Below are 18,157 nucleotides of genomic sequence, written 5' to 3'. Positions count from 1 at the left end.
AAAAACCAAAGATTTATACACAAAGGTGTTCACTGCAGATCATGGCATTTATAAAAAACATGGATAAACAAAGGAATAGCCCACATGTACAGTAATGTTAGGTGGGAAAAGAAGGCTTTTCATGGGTACACTGAGGACAATTTTAGGGTATATTTCCTTCCAATTGTCGCTGCATACACCAAACAGGACAACTGAGGTCATTCTGCTTCTTGATCAATCTTTATGCATTCCCCAGATTTTCCACACTAGCTACTTTTATAAATCATAAGGAAAATACAGATAAAATGAATCTCAAGTTCCCACCACTGTCACAGAATCACACTGGCCCACCACCTGCCCTTTCGACCCCATCTCACATACCTTTGGGACTTGTTTTTTATTTGCTTTGTTTTCTTCACTAGGGCTGGCCCGTGCCTTATTATTTTCGGTCCTGCCTTCATTTAAGCCCTGATTTCCAAAGATCCTGGCACCACTGCCACCCTCCTCCCATAAAGGGCCACACTGCTTCAGCACTCGACCACTGGGCTCAAGATTCTCTTCTGCATCTTCCAAAGAAAGATATTTCATTAAAATTGAGAAACAAAGAGAGTTACACAGGGTGATTACTGTATTAATGATTCCAAAATTACCTGGGTCCCTAGTTCAGTCAAATGGCAAGTAAGTTTCCTTGAGATAAATTCTTATGTCAAGACAGTGGGAAACATAGGAGGAAAAAACTGGTAAAACTTGGAAGATAAATTTTAAAATAACCCACTGACCAGCCTTTTGATCAGCTTCCTACCAGCAGAGTGCTTTATTAGATAAATTATGTTTTTAACATAAACTTTTATGGGAAAATCTTCCATTTGCACCCAAAACCCAGAAAAGAAACAGGCTGTGAAGCTATGCTGTCCAATGTATTAGCCACCAGCTATATGTGGTCATTTACATTTAAATCAAAAACAACATTTAAAATGTAGCTCCCCAGTCTCACTGCACACGTGATAGGTACATACTATACTGAACAGCACAGATCACTGGTGGGTGCTGTTTAAAGTCATAAAGACCAAGATACTTACGGATTTCTAAGAAAGTACAGCCAATACATAGTAGATAATAAAGCACCCAATCACATGGAGAACTATGATGCCAGAAACAGTATCTGGCATATAATATCTGGCAATCAGTATTTATTGATATCATTTTAAATAAATGACTTGAGAAATTAACAAGATGTTACATCTCTTTTCTCCTTTTTTTTTTTTTTTTGAGACAGAGTCTCACTCTGTTGCCCAGGTTGGAGTGCAGTGGCATGATCTTGGCTCACTGCAACCTCCGCCTCTCAGGTTCAAGCAATTCTCCTGCCTTAGCCTCCTGAGTAGCTGGGAATACAGGTGTGTGTCACCACGCCTGGCTAATTTTTGTATTCTTAGCAGAGACAGGTTTCACTATGTTGGTCAGGCTGGTCTCAAACTCCTGACCTTGCAATCCTCTCACCTCAGCCTCTCAAAGTGCTGGGATTACAGGCATAGGCCCCCCAACCCAGCCCGGCCATTACGTTTCTTTTCCTTTGTCTGAGTCACAAATTAAACTTGGTTCAAGTTAAAAAATAAAATCAAAATTATCACAAGTTAATAGAAATCTAAATATTTCTATAAGAAAAACAAGGTATTTCTCTCTCCATTTTATTTTGGTTATCATTTTGTTCGTCTAAGGGGATCTTATTTCTAAACAGGATAATTCTTCCCTGATGAGCACCTTGTATTCCCACCCCATTATGAACTATCACACCATTTTACCATCCACCCTCCACCCCTAAACCATACTCCCCTTGAAGCAGGGCCAGGACCTAGTAAAAAATGTCTACACACACAATGTGCTTAATAAACAACTCCTAAATGAATGACAGAACAATTGCCACCCGTGACTTGTGTGACCTGATTAAAAATAAATATTTGGAAAATTACCAACACAATCATTTTGAAGGCTTATAAATATTAGTCATGGACTTACTATTTCTCTTCCCCTGGTTCATCTGAAGCATGGCAATTATTGCAGATTCAATATTATAATTTTCAGCTTCCAGGTTTTGGACTATTAAATTAAAATCCTATCCAAGAAATAAACAAAAAAATCACTTCAAAACTCTAAGTATATTTTTCTACCTAGCTCTACTTCAATACTCATAAACATAAAGATGTAATAGTGAGAATCAACACAAGGTTTCAGAACCTTGTCCATTTAGAAAATGTCAATTTTCAATAAGGCTGGTCCCTTGAAATAACCACTTAATGTACATTTATAAATGAATTCCCTTTATAAGACTGCATTTGTACTACTATAAACACTAGTCAGGAAAAATTAAATCCACAAACTTCCTGAGAATTTTGAGCAGTACTGGGTACTGCTAGCAAACAAGAGGGAAATGAATAAACAGCTCTCATTAAGCCATATAAGCTAATCGAACTACAAATTTCATGGGCCTGTTTTGGCCCGCAAGGTGCTAATATGCTGGAGGTGCTATGAAACTAGGACGTAAGCTAGGCACAGCAACGCTTGCTTCTAAATCACTCCTGCATAACAGAAATACTAACTGAACATCCAGTGGCATTACAAACTTTCTGGACAGCATCCTCCACTTCGTCTCTCAGGTCGTCTTCAGAGTCTACTCCCTTTATCTTGATCTTTTCTCTTTTATTTGATTCATCTTGATGAAGCATCTGAAACTAAAGGAAACAAATAATAATCAGGGAACTATGTTGAAAATCAAACTATGTTCAAAATCTTCAACCTAAGACACTCTAATCTCAAAAAATTCAAATATATAGGGGAAAACATCTAGAAACAACCTTAAGAGAACAGCAATGACTAGGCTACATTTTATCCACTCATTGTGCTTCAAGTCACAACAGAGGAATCGAAAAGAAAGGCCCAAAAGACAGAATAACTGCTCAGCAAGAAAGGCATTAGCACTCCCAAGGTTTCTGGATGTCAACACTGTCAGTGACTGCTGCCTCTGACCGCACACAGTTGTCTCAGCTGATTTTCAGAGCCGTGAGCTTCACAGAAGAGGATCCTCTACACTCGCACCTGATGAACTTTTGCGCAAAAACAGTGCTGGTCTTGAAGAAACCTACATACAACTTCCCTCTGGTTCTCAAGCCTTATCTGATCATCAGCACACTTAGAGGTACTGAAGCTCTTGTTTCAGCTGGACAGCCGCAGGTGAGCATGACTCATCTAACCTGAAGAGCATACTACCACACTCAGGGAAACCTGTCAATCCGAATCCTAAAGCCACAAAGAACAGTTCACTTGGGGTCCATGAGACCTTTACAACATGGGCCTTAAATCAGAAAAGCTAAAATCACCCTCTGTAACTGCTCAACCACCTTCTTCTTCTGTTTCCCATTAATGCAGGGAGATAGGTAAATGGGCAAAGACAGTTCTATTTTTCGAATGTAAAGGTATAGTGGAGTCCAGCCATGTGCAGTACATTCCTTAGAATGTTAATACAAAGCATTCTATTATAAAATAAACCCTAACAATTTGACAAAGAGTTACAAGAGTCTTTGACCCAGCAGTTTCACAGCTTTGACATTTAGCCAAAGGAAATAATATCAAAGAAAGAAAAGATTTATGGACCTGGCACAGTGGCTCATGCCTATAATCCCAGCACTTTGGGAGGCTGATGGGGGTGGATCACTTGACCTCAGAAGTTCAAAACCAGCCTGGGCAACAAAGTAACACCCCATCTCTACAAAAAAATACATAGTTATTCAGGCATGGTGGCATGCACCTGTAGTCCCAGCTACTCAGGAGCTGAGGTGGAAGGCTGGCTTGAGCCCAGGAGGTGGAGGTTGCAGTGAGCCAAGATCGCACCACTACACTCCAGCCTGGGCAACAGAGCTAGACCTTGTCTCAAAAAAAAAAAAAAAAGAAAAGAAAAAGAAGGAAAAGGGTTATGTAAAAGTGCTCACAACAGTGTTACTTATAATGGTGAATAACTGGAAACCACCCAAAGGCTTTATAATATGGATGTGGTTAAATAACCACAGTAGATACACGGAATGATGCCTTCGTTCCCACTAAAGGAAGTAGCACAATCATCACTCCCACCATTATTACTTCACAGTATTTTGGAGGTAACAACCAAAGCAATTAGCCAAAATAGATTATAAGATTAAAAAGAAAAAAGAAAAGTAATCTTTTTGTAGATGATACAATTCTGTAACTGAAACAAACAAGAGAATCAACAAAAAAAACTACTGCAAACCAAAAACATTTCAGCAATCATATACCTGATAAGAATCTAGCATCTAAAATATATTTTGTGTGTGTGTGTGTGTGTGTGTGTGTGTGTGTGTGTGTATATATTTTTTTTTTCTTGAGATGGAGTGTCACTCTGTAGCCCAGGCTGGAGTGAAGTGGTGCGATCTCAGCTCACTGCAACCTCTGTCCCGGGTCCCGGTTCAAGCAATTCTCCTACCTCAGCCTCCCAAGTAACTGGGATTACAGGCACAAGCTACCATGCCCAGCTAATTTTTTTTGTATTTTTTAGTAGAGAGACGGGGTTTCACCATGTTGGCTAGTCTGGTCTTGAACTCCTGACCTCATGATCTGCCTGCCTCGGCCTCCCAAAGTGCTGGGATTATAGGCATGAGCCACCGTACCCCACCAAATCTAGAATATATTTTAAAAAGCTTTTACAACTCAAAAACAAAAAGGCAGAACCCAATTCAAAAACAGGCAAAAGGGCCAGGAGCGGTGGCTCACGCCTGTAATCCCAGCACTCTGAGAGGCCAAGGCAGGCAGATCACAAGGTCAGGAGTTCGAGACCAGCCTGACTAACATGGTGAAACCCCATCTCCACTAAAAATACAAAATTAGCCGGGTGTGGTGGCACACGCCTGTAATCCCAGCTACTTGGGAAACTGAGGCCAGAGAATCACTTGAACCCAGGAGGCGGAGGTTGCAGTGAGATGAGATTGCACCACTGCACTCCAGCCTGGGCAACAAGAACCAGACTCCATCTCAAAAAAAAAACAACCAGGCAAAAGATTTGAATAGGCATTTCTCCAAAGATACGCAGATGGCCAAAAAGCACATGAAAAGATGTTTAATGTCATTAGCTATTAAGAAAATGCAATTCAAAACTTTAAGATACTAACTAGGATGACCATTTAAGAAAAAAAACAAGTGTTGGAGAGGATGAAGAGAAAGCAGAGCCTTCATATATTACTGGTGGTAAGTAAAAGAGTGCAGCTGCACCCCAAAGGTAAGGAAAACAGTTTCGCAGTTCCTCCAAAAGTTAAATTTAGATTTATCATACGACCCACTAATTCCACTCCGAGGTATATCCAAAAAGACTGAAAATAGGTTATTGGTACAAATACTGTACACAAATACTCACAGCAGCACCATTCTCAATAGCCAAAAGGTGGGAACAAGCTAAACACCCGTTAACAGATGAATGAGTGCACAAAAAATCATCTCTCCATACAATGGAGTATTATTCAGACATAAAAAACAATGAAGTACTGATACATGCTACACCACCAATGAATCTCAAAAGCATTATACAGAGTGAAAGGAGTCACAGAGAAAAAGTCACATACTACATAATTCCATTTATATAAAATGTCCAGAATAGGCAAATTCATAGAGCAAAAAAAAGCAAACTGGTGATTGAGAGGGAAGAGGGGGAACTAGGAGTGACTGCTTAATGAGTATGGGGTTTTCTTTCTGGGGTGATGAAAATATTTTGGGACTGTTCAGAGGAAGTGGTTGCACAACAACCACTGTGGGTGTACTGAGTACCACTCAACTGTATACTTTCAAGTGATTCATTTTATGTTATGTGAATTTTGCCTTAATTTTTAAAAAGAGAGGGAGTTCGGTGGGATACCTAAATATGTAATTAACATTTTGTTAATTAACAGCTCTCATTGACAAATGATAACCAGCTAGAAAATATAAAAGATCTCTTTACAATAGAAACAAAAACCACAAAACACCTAAGAATAAACTCAACAAAAAATGGGCAAGATCTATATGAAGAAAATGTTCCTATGGATGACAAAGTCAATTAAACAATAAAAGACTCGACATCAAAAAGATGTCAGCTTTTTCTTACTCTATTAACTTAATGAGATTCCAATTTTTAAAAACTCAATAGGGCCAGGCACGGTGGCTCACATCTGTAACCCTAGCACTTTAGGAGACCAGGGATCACTTGAGGTCAGGAGTTTGAGACCAGCCTGACCAACACGGTGAAACCCTGTCTCTACTAAAAATACAAAAATTAACCAGGCATGGTGGCCAGTGCCTGTAATTCCAGCTACTAGGGAGGCTGAGGCAGGAGAATCGCTTGAACCCAGGAGGCAGAGGTTGCAGTGAGCTAAGATCATACCACTGCACTCCAGCCTGGGTGACAGAGGAAAACTCTGTTTCAAAAAAAAAAAGCTCAGTAGGATTTATTTTGAACTACATATTGATTCTAACATTCATTTAAAAAAAAAAAAAAAGGCAAGAACATATGAGGAAACTCTAAAAAAGAAAATTAATTATGAGTGAAAAAATTCCACCAGATTTTAAAATATACTAACGAAAACAATGAGGCATCAACATGTGAACAGGGAGATCAGTGGACCAGAACTAAATGTCTAGGAATAGACCCAAATACATATGGGAATTTAGTATATGGGGAAAGAAAAAATGGCATTTTCAATCAGCAGAGAAAAGATGTATAATTAATCAATGGTTTGGGTACAGCTAGGTAATCACAAGGGAAATATAAAGTTGGATCCATAGCCTCATACCCTTACATGAATATAAATTCCAAATGAAGCCAAGATGTAATTTTTTTTTTTAAGTGAAAGTATAAGCTGGATACAGTGGCTCACACCTGTAATCTCAACATTTTGGGTGGTCAAGGCAGGAAGGTCACTTGAGTCTAGGAGTTCGAGACCAGCCTGGGCAACAAAGCGAGACCCTGTCTCTACAAAAAAATAAAAAATTAGCCAGGCACAGTGATACACAGCTGTGGTCCCAGCTACTCAGGAGGATCCCTTGGGCCTGGGAACTTGAGGCTGCAGTGAAACATGATCATATCACTGCACTCCAGCCTGGGAGACAGAGTGAGATCCAGTCTCAAAAAAAAAATAAATTAATAATTAAGTGAAACTCTGAAAGTAATAGAATAAACCATGGGAGAATTCTTTTTAACCTCAGAATGGAAAAGATTTTCCTAGTTATGCCCCAAAATCAAAAGGGCATATAAGAAAATCATAACAAATTTAACCACGTAAAAATCTAAAATTATTTCACAGCAAAGACCGAAGGAGAAAGTACAAAAAGACAAATGACAGAGTGCGAAAAACTATCTGCAACTCATATCACAGACAGAGCTTAATTTCCCTAATATATAAACAGCTCCCCAAAATCATTAAGACAACTTAATAGGGAAGAAAATGAATACCATTTACAAAAAAGAAAATAGAAATACACCTTAAACACAGGACAAGATGCATAAATAAGAAAAATGCAAATTAAAACTAGGTAAGGTCAACAATTTTTGCCCTAACAATGTAAAGGATTCAAAAATTTGGTAATACTATGTTGTCGAAGCGACAGGAAAAGAGCCACATATTCCAAGTGGGAGTTTAAACTGGTGAAATCTTGTTAGAAAGTAATTTGACAATACCTATCAACATCCTCTGATGCGGCAAAGACCTTCTAGGAACGTGTCCCACAGACACGTGTGTGGAATAAGGTACCTAAAAGGTACTGAACATTACTTGTAATAGCAAAGGGTTGGAAGCCATCTAAAAGTCCATCAGTAAGTGACTGGTCAAAAATATTACAATGCATCTACAGAACAGAACACTATGCAGCCTTTAAAAAGGATATAGGAAGTTTCTTACTTACTACCATGAATTAAATCCCAAGACATGTTAAACTTAAAAAGCACAGTGCAGGATGCATGTGTGGGATGTGCAGTATGTGTAGGATGCTACAACTAGTAGTGGGAGAGTGTAAAATGGCAAAAGTGGAATATGTGCACATACACGTGTACTTGCTTGGTATGGGAACTACGGGAGATTTTATGATATACTGATATCACTGACTGCATCCAAGGAGAACAGTGTGCCTGAAAGACAACGGTAGGAGAGTGACTTTCACAATATATCCCATTATGTATTTTGAATTCTAATCCCTGGACAGATAGGACCTATTCAAGAATTAAAATTGCCTGGCACCGTGGCTCCCAACATGCTGGGAGGCCAAGGCCAGAGGATCACTTGAGCCCAGGAGTTGGAGGGCTGCCTGGGCAACATAGTGAAATCTCACCCCTCAAAAAAATTAGAAAATTAACCAAGCATGGTGGCACACACGTGTAGTCCTAGCTACTCAGGAGGCTGAGGTGGGAGAATCGCTTGAGCCCAGGAAGACGAGGCTGCTGTGAGACATGATGGTGCCACTGCACTCCAGCCTGGGCAACAGAGCGAGACCTTATCTCGAAAAATAAATAAAATTGCTTAAAAAACAATGGTTGTGGATAGTGTGTAAAAACATGAGAAAAGGTTTATGTGACAAGTTAATTTTTAAAAACAGGAAACAAACCTATATAAATACAATGTCAACCATGTTTTAATGGATTAAATAACTGAAAGGAAATCTAACAAAACAGTAACAAAATTTACATTCAGGTATCTGAGTTGACTTTGTGTGCTTTTTATTTCCTTCTTTACCTTTACTATATTTTTTAGATTTCAGATAAGAAGCATGATCAAGGCACGCATGGTGGCTCACGCCTGTAATCCCAACACTTTGAGAGGCCGAGGCAGGTGGATCACCTGAGGTCAGGAGTTAGAGATCAGCCTGACTAACACGGAAAAACCCCGCCTCTACTAAAAATACAAAATTAGCCAGGCGTGGTGGCACATGCCTTTGATCCCAGCTACTCAGGAGACTGAGGCAGGAGAATCGCTTGAACCCAGGAGGCAGAGGTTGTAGTGAGCCAAGATCAAGTCATTGCACTCCAGCCTGGGCAACAAGAGTGAAACTCCATCTCAAAGACAAAAAGCATGATTAATCTTAAAACATAAAAATAATTTTAAAATTCTATGTATCTTATACGCACACAATCGTTAACTATCAGCTATTAGGGAAAGCAAAAAAAAAAAAAAAGCAATTTTATCTGTCATTCTCACCTAAACTAAAAAATAAAAAAAATTTTTTAAATCAGGCCCACAGATTCTAAATGCCAACTTTCCACAAAAACATCACTGGCTTTTAGCTCCAAATAGATAGCTCTCGACCTGTTTCCTGTAGGGCTGAGAATAAGGAAGAAAACCGAGGCCTCACTCACATCCGTCTGGAGATGTGCAGGTGCCTCTGAGTTGTCATTGATCCTCCGAACACTGTCGTAGTGCTCTCCATAGCGATATGCGATGTGTAACTCCCTCACGCTGCTCTTATCTGTACCACGAATCTATAGACAAAAAAAAAAGGGGCCATGCCAGTGAGGATCTGAACACTGTCAGCTTCTAGAGAGAAATGCCCACCTGGACTGCTGAGGAAGCCTAGTCAGCAGTTCTATGCAGAGACGAATTGGGAACATGCCTGGGATATGTCACAAGCAATTTCCAAACTATCTACTTCCTATGCCTGTAGGCTTCTATGTGCTTATTTAATATGTAATTCTATGGAAATAAATCCACGTAAGAAATTCAAAAACCAGGGGCAGACTTGCAATGAAATTAAATACGCTTAAGCTTCAGAGGCTTTAGTACCTCTTAGCCCCCCTAATGCACAAGCCCCTTCCAAGGCAGAAGGCCCAGGGGCAGATCCAGATTTGTTGAGCTTGAAGCCCTAACTATGTGAAGGCTCTCTGAAGAAAAAAATGCAAAATTACAAATATAAAATTGGTGGAACCTCTCCCAAGACCTAGAAAGGGAGTCATACAAATGAGTGACCTGACACTTCATTAGCTTCAAGGTAAATCCACCCCTTTCATTAAAACGAAAATAGCATTTTCTGTTAACCAAATAAGTGAGAAACATTATCAACAACAAACCCAAATCTCCCACCTACATCAACTTCGAAACAAAATTATATACAGTAAAGTAGTACTGCTGCACTGCTCAACCCTGGAGGCACCACTCACGAGATATTCTATGTGAACTACACCCCTGACACCCAAGAATGGGGCTCCCTAGAGTCGTGCAGTACAGAAGCCCTAAGGTCTGGACATACCCCAAATAAAACCGCCAGCTCCACAGAAACTCTCATTCTGACTTTGTCCCTTAGAAAGCCCAGTAACTTTGTTTAAACTCCAAAACATCAGTACATTCTTTTTACTGAAAGTCACAGGTAGTAAGATACTACCCTTAATTTAAACAGTATCCATGGTCTAAAAACAAACCAAAAACCATGGAACGGGAACTACACAAGGCTAGATGTCAGTAGTATGGAAGGTTTTTCCAGTAGAGTGCGCAGATCTCAAGTGCAGAGGGTCTGGTTTAGGCACATACAAAATAGAGAGAGCACCATTTGTCTCCCAGAAGAGCAATGGGAAAGGAGACAGTTTATTAGAATCTCTGAATGACATAATCTCTAAAGCACTTACATGCTTAATAATATACATACATTATGAATAGAAAAAATAACTGGAGGAATATTCACCAAATTGTTAATTGTGACTTTCATGGGCAGATTACAGAGGACTTGCATGTTCTACGTTACATACATTTAGATTGTTCACAGGACCACATATTCCAATTATAACCAGAAAAAAAATGTGGGTTTCTATATCTCCATTGTGTGGGTATAAGTCTACTCTTTATTAATGCAAGAGCTCATAACCATGACAGTAGCAACCAATGGAGTTTCAGTTCTTAAATTTTATGAGATGCTTCACTGGGGTAGGAAGACACAGGGGGTACCAATGGAAATATTAATAAATTTATTTCAAAAATATATAGTTTCAATGTTCAGGAATTTATGAAAGAGAACACTACAGAAATAAATTTGAAAAAAAAATTACCTATGCAGAATTGTCTTCCACAACTACCTAGGTAACTAGGAAACTTTGGGAAAAAAATCACCAGTGGAGGAAAAGGCAAGCTGATTGCTGAGTTGGTACTATTTTCCTTCAGAACGAGGATCATTATGCTGTGTATTCAAATGATTTTGGTAACTTCTGCCAAAGAGTGTAAGATTAATGACAAAAAATTAGAACAAAGGGGTAACCAGTATTCTTGCTCAAACATCACCCTTAGAAAAGAGAGCCCCATGGAAAATGATAGCTCTATCTGGTGTCAGGACATCCGCAACACTGCCCCAAAGAACACACACAGATACTGTTTCACTCCTGCTCATTCTATCCCCATAAAGTAAAACTTCTCACCATCCCTGGAGTATCTTATTTTGTTGTGGCATAATTTTGTTAAAAGGACACTGTCTCAGGGACAAAAGCCTAGTTTAATATGACATTCTGGAAAGGCAAAACTGTAAGGACAAATCAGAGAACGGCTACAAGAGGCTGGGTATTGGGGGAGGGGGCCCGTGACTACAAAGAGCCTGGAAGTGACTTTTTGGAGAGTAGACTGGTCTATGTGTTGATAGTGGTGGTGGTTACATGACTGCGTTTGTCAAAACACATAGAACTATACACTTGGAAAAGGAGGAAGTTTGCTACATGTAAATTTTATCCTTATAAACCTATTTTTAATCAGCAAACACTGTGACTGAGCAATTTACAAAGGAATATATGCAGGTGCCATATGAAAAAAAAGAGGCACTGTTACCTTTATGCTAATAATAATATGTAAGGACAAAGAAGTGTGTGTATATATGTGAATATGGATACATGTGTGTATGTGTTTTAAATGTGTGTAAAAACATTGTGGTATGTTCCTTTCTAGTTACATATCAATGCTTTTATAGCCAAGTGTGTGTGAAAGACAGGAATACTCACTAAAACATTAACGGCAATAATCTCCCTCTGGGTGATTAAGTAAAATTTTAAATATAATTTTTAATAAAATATTTTTCTTGCCTTTATGAGCTTTTTCAATTTTCTATCTTTTCTACAATTACTGTGTTTTAACTTTTTTAATTAGAAAAAGTGAGAAATGGGGGAGTGGTGGAGCAGGGCAGGGTGGGTGGGAGATGAACTGAAACCACACGCCCGTCTTTAGGAGCTGAGGTACAAAGCAACAAGCAGCACTCTGGCTTTAGGGGGTGGTAGCCTGTGTTTCCACATTAGGTTCTCTGTCCTCAACCTGCCCAATTAGCTGCCTGTCAAATAATATTTAGAGCATCTATAAAGATTTCTAAATTATACTCCAGACTCCACTTGTACATAGCACAGGGATTACTTCGGAGCCACCACAAGATTCCTGTCTTTGGTTACTCTGCATAATTCAATGTCACAGGTCAAGCCCCATCATCTTTGGATATTCCAAAGCTGATTTGTAAATACGAGCTTAAGATAAATGTTTAAATAGGTGACCTACCTGCCACAAAGGGGCATTAAGTTGATGAATCACTACATTCAACTGATGATTTCTTGCAAAGGCTACAATTGCATCATTGCCAGCAAAAGTACCAGGCTTTGCCAAACTGGCCACTGCATGGAAATAGAAAAGAAAAATGAAGTCTTTATAGCAGAAAAATCCAAATGCAAACATGCTTTGGTATTTACTTATGTTCCAAATAATGAGAGACAAGGATATATATCTGAAAAGTCCATTAATTTTGTCAGAGTCTAGGAATTTAGCTAGTTGAACAATTCAAAGACTGCTACTCAGAAGAACACTAGTCATTCATAAAGCAAGGACCCATTTATTTATTCCTTCAACGTTTACTGATTACTTCCAATGTGCTAACTCAATAAAAGGCAGTGGAAACATAACAAACACAATAATCTTAGCAGCTTGCATTAGAGAATGGTTGTTATGTGTCAAGCACTGGTCTAATCAAGTCTCACAGACAAGTGCTATTATACACACCATTTTATACATGAGGAAACTCAGATGCAGAATAGCTGAAAACTGTGCCAAGGTCACAGAGCTGGTACACAGTGGAGGTGAGGTTTCACTGAGGCAACCTAACGCCAAGGTCCTGGCTCTTGGCCACTCGATCAATTTACCCTCATGGAGTTTATAACCAGTGAGGGGCAAACAAGATAGGCACTAATGATGCACAAGTGCCTCAGGAAGGGCATGTGTAGTAAGAATCTGGCCTTGCCCAAAGAGAGGTCTGGCCTTTATCCTGGGCTCCTGGGAGGTCACTTCTAACCCTCCAGAATTCCCAAAGGTGATGGGAGTGTCTGCTATTCATGATGGGCCCCTCCACCACACCTGGTATCAGCCCTTTGTGGTGGTGATGGGGTGAGGGGAGACTACGTTCAACCACTCAGACAAGCAATAAATCAATAAGCAAAACAAAACAAAAACCTCTGGACACCAAAGTTGGGGTGAGCTTCCCCAGGTGACAATATTCTGTGTGTACCGTCACACACAGATGCCAGGAGGAGAATATGCCCTAAAGACAACAGAAGCTTCAAGTTTGGAACCTTTCCAGACCGTCCTATGCCTCTCTTCCTTTGGCTAGTATTGATCTGTATCCTTTCCCTGTAACAAACCACAACAGCTTTCAGTGAGTTCTGTGAATCCTATTACCATATTATGGAACCTAAGGGTGGTTCTGAGACACTCCCAACTTGTAGATGGTATCAAAAGTTGAGGAAAGTCTTGCAAGGACTGTGCTCTCAAAACCCTGCAGTTTGGCTAATTCCAGGTGGTGAACATAAGCCAAAGTGGAAGTGAGGAGGGGGAGGTCAGGTGTAGCCGATGAGCTTCTCAGCTGAGACAAATAAGCTAATAAGCTAATACTCAAAGGACAAGGAGGAGTTAAGACAGGAGAAGTGGATGATGTTCCAAGAAGGGGCAAGACAGACAGGAGAGGGACAGAGAGAGAAACTCTAGTATGGCAGGAACTGAGCATGCTGAGATGGAAGGGTGGAGGAAGTGAGCAACGTTGGGGGGAATGGCAAGAGCTGAGGACAAAGAAATAAGAAAATCCCAGGTCATGAAGAACTAAAAAATCTGGGCTTTATCCTGAGGTCAATGGGGAGCCACCAACAGGTTTTAGACAGAGGAAAAACACATTTACAGCCCACTCTGGTTGCAATGTAGAAAACAGACTGAGGGAATCAAGAGACAATGATACCAAAGAGTACTGAGGAAATCTGAGTAAATGGCCACAGAGGTCTGATCTTTCAAGGTAGTAGCAGTGAAAGAAAAACTACTGAGTTAGAGTGATAAGATGTAACGAACGGGTTTTTGAGGAGGGAGGAAGATGAGCATTAAGAATTCTGATCTGGATATCTGTACAGTTAGGGGAAAGATGTTGCTGATTCTCTGAAATCACAGTCTACAAAGAAAAAATAATCCTAAAGATACAGCCAGATGCAAGGGCGACCAGGCCCTCACCAGTCTAGTGAACCATTCATTTATTTATTCATTCAACAAATACTTTATGATGCCTATCAGATGCTGGGCACTGCCGCACTGCAAAACAAAGACATGGTCCCTGCCCTCAAGAATCTCACAGTACAAAGTAGGTAGACTGACATTAAAAACAGGTAACTATGACTCAAGACTGATAAATGTAATAAGCCAAGCCTTCAACTGACACACAAAGAGAATGTGCAGACTTCCAGGTTTCTTTTCATTTCTGCTCTGGCCGTCAAAGCCACTTTTCACTTCTGTGATGCTAAAACTCTTATGCAGCTCCAAGCAACAGGCATGCGTAGACACATTTCAAGAAAACACCTTTCACTGTTCATCTAAAGCGACTATCACCTTGGCAACTAAAGATTTGAGTTCCCTATCCTGTAACACCCCCAAATCCACCATGTCATCTTCACTGACAGTGTTCAAAGTGGAGTTTCACATCACAAACTAAAACCCTGTTTCATCCAAAATGATGTTTTAATTGAATTAATGACACAATTCATTTCATACAGCACTAAACTACAAAATTTGTCCCATTATACATTTAATTTTTAAACTGCTGACTATCGGGTGAACTATGTCTATCTACTAGCCAAAAAGTAATCCCAGGAAGAGGGACCATCTGAACTCAGTGACTGGTACAAACCGCCCACTGGAAGTTTTGCTGCTCTATGTCTGGTACCTAATGAGTAAGTTATTTCCTAGTGAGGAATGGGAAAGGCTTTGTGATCACTGATAGCTTTCCTCCCAAATGTTTCCCACCTGCTGACCTCCCTCTTGCTTACAGCCACCTACCCATTCCCTAAGCAGAAACTTCAGAAGGACCCTTGTCTCCTTCCTCTACCCTCCTCACCTCCAATGCGTCCTGTCAATTACACTGCCACAGTGTGGCTTGGTTTGGGCCTTACTCATTATCCTGTCTTGACGGAGACCTCCTCTACTCTCATCTGGCCAATGTGGAGAGCCTTCTAACTAGTCTCCCTTCTCAGTCTCTCCCCATCCATTCTTGACATGGCCTCCAGAGTTAGCTCTCTAAAACACAGGATCAATTCTCTTTCCTGATAACAGACAGAAAAGTCTATAAGCCCTGTGATGAAAAGGCCATTTGTAAAACATATCAGCAGCGAGCATAGTAGATCCTCAGTAAACATTTGTTGAAATTAAAGTTTACAAGTTCATATGCATTTTCTATAAAATCTGTGCCTATTAAATAGGAACCAATTAAAATCACTGACTGACTTGCCTCAAAGAAAACAGATTCTGTTTGGGGTTTTGGTGAGAAATTAACATGACTTTATTGGTTTTTCTAATTTTAAAAGTAATACATGATCATCTAAAAGTCAGAAAAAGTCTATAGAAGATAATTTAAAATACCATAGTTCCACCATCCCCAGATGGCTAACGCTTACTAAGAGCTTATTTTAATTTTGTTATCTAATTTAATCTTCACCAAAAAACCCTGTAAGATAGATGCTATTATTATCTCCCTTCTATAGAAATTTAAAGAGAATGAGTAATTTCTGAAAAATAAGTGAAGCTAAGAATTAACAAACAAGTTAGTATCTTCCAGACTTTTTCTACTGCGCCTGTATGTGTATACCTTTTAAAAATAGGATCAATCTGTACACACTATTTTATAGCCTGCTCTTCCCACCCCACTAAGAAGTCATCAAAAGCTTTTCAGATCAATTAACATCATCATGTTTATTAAGGGCAAACACAGTAATACCTACTGATCCCCAACTACCCAGCATGCCACCAATGATCGAGTAGGCAAATAAATATTTGCTGAATAAATGAATGTCATGATTTATATAACCAAACACTTGGCTGGGAGTGTGGAGGATGCTAGGGGACTTAATTCCCCAATGCATGACTCCTGAAGGATCCAATATCCCACAGTGAACCTACCATGCTTCTCAAAAGGAATGTCATCTTCTACAAAGGGTTCAAAATCTTCCCGCTGCTTTATCATGTAGTCCACCGTCTCCTGCCTGTGCTTGAGATGATTTCGTGAGTGTCCCTCCAATTGATCACCAAGAGCTCTGAACAAGCAATTGCTGTCAAAACAACAACATGGGTCAAGACCTTTCAAAAAATGAACTTAGTTCATCTAAAATATGCTTCATGCCAATTATCCATGGAAATATTTTGTGCACGCAGAAGTAAAGCCTCAACTCTAATAGTCCAGAATTCTTCCAAGACCCAGGGGGACAGCACAAGGGCATATTCAACCATACTACCTCCTTGAGAGGCAGCAAACAAGGATTTTATTCCCCATGCACCAGCTGGCTGACTCAGGGGAGTCATTAAACTTCCCCGGGCCTCAGCTGCTTCAACAAGTGGAGCCAATGATATACTAACCACCTGATTATAAGGTCCAGACCTTATAGGCCCATCCATGTCTAAGGGCTATGATTCACAGATCCTCTTCCAAAATGATGTCTTAATACTGCTTCTTTTCTGAAACAAGTTCCACTACAGCTGCCCAGCTAAGTAATCATTCATTTAACAAAGAGTACCCGAAAAACAACAATTTGTCAAGCTCCCGATACAAACAACTGAACTCAACACTCTGGGTCCTAAGAACATAGTGGAGAAAGTCAGGAGAAGGAAAGCACTTGGACAGCAGCTGTACTGTGGAAAGACACTTCCTCCTTGCCTCCTCACCTGTCACCCAGAGAGCAACAATGCCATTGTTATTCCTGCCAAATGAAAACTTTAAACACCATATTTTGTTTCTCTCAAATTAAAATACTGGTAATAAACAGTAAGAGTTATCTTTACTTTCAAACTCCTCAAAGGTTTCTGAATTCCAAACTATATCACAAACACAGAGGCTCAGATACAGAGACTGAAACAACACAAATACAGTCTGGTATCCTTAAAATTATGGAAATAAACAATTCTGAAGCCAAACAGTTGCCTAGTTTTATACCAAACTGTTTTTTCTTCCAAATGAAAAACTATGATACTCTAATTCCAAAATATAAACTCATCACTTTCAGAAAGATTTCATGTCTAAATGTGTAGGAGAAAAGGAGGTTTTGTTTTTCAACTCAGAAAAGTGAAATTTCAACAGAAAGCTATAGAAAGGCAGGAATCTCTTCTAATGTATAAGAATATATACTCTTTTTTTTTTTTTGGCAGGGGAAGGAAGAATTAAGACAGATTCTACAAATTAAAAAGCAAGAAGCTTTGCAACAATCTAAGATAAGATTCCAGAAGGGACTGGAATATAGAGTTCTATAGGCTAGACAGAGGTGTCCTGCTAAAATCTGATAATGGTAGTCTTTTTTCAAACATGGAGAAAAGTAAGCTAAGGGATAAAACAATTTCAATTTCAAGCTTTCCTCTCAAACTTTTCTTAAACCTTTAGCATCTGTCACCACTAGTCTATTCTCGAATCTAGTTTAAGAGATGTGATTTATCACAAATTTATGTATTTAGTTATTTTTACATTTAATGTACCAAAATTCATGGTATTCTACAGTTACGCATTTGCTAAGAACTTTTCACAACATGAGGAAATGTTCTCCAGAAAAGCCAAAAAAGTAGGTGTAAAACTGTATACGCCACATGAGCTCAACCATGTTCATCTACACGCTATATACATACACAGGCATAGAAACACACACAAATCTATGCCA

General features: G+C 39.5%; 1 protein-coding gene across 1 annotated transcript in view; it reads right to left on the bottom strand.

Annotated features, from left to right (window-relative positions):
- OTUD3 (OTU deubiquitinase 3) overlaps positions 1-18,157 on the bottom strand; it is a 29,751-nt gene that overhangs the window by 5,619 nt on the left and 5,975 nt on the right. Inside the window, exons 2-7 of the mRNA XM_012440187.2 lie at positions 16,419-16,567; positions 12,504-12,616; positions 9,353-9,475; positions 2,574-2,705; positions 1,993-2,089; positions 361-545 (exon numbers count right to left, since the gene is read on the bottom strand). Of these exons, the coding sequence (XP_012295610.2) occupies positions 361-545; positions 1,993-2,089; positions 2,574-2,705; positions 9,353-9,475; positions 12,504-12,616; positions 16,419-16,567 (799 nt within the window). The remainder of the gene's footprint in view (positions 1-360; positions 546-1,992; positions 2,090-2,573; positions 2,706-9,352; positions 9,476-12,503; positions 12,617-16,418; positions 16,568-18,157) is intronic.

The sequence above is a fragment of the Aotus nancymaae genome, unplaced genomic scaffold (genome assembly GCF_030222135.1).
Source record: "Aotus nancymaae isolate 86718 unplaced genomic scaffold, 86718_ANA_hifiasm-v0.15.2.pri h1tg000053l, whole genome shotgun sequence".
Lineage (NCBI taxonomy): Eukaryota > Metazoa > Chordata > Mammalia > Primates > Aotidae > Aotus > Aotus nancymaae.
This window is presented reverse-complemented; position numbering and strand designations above follow the sequence as displayed.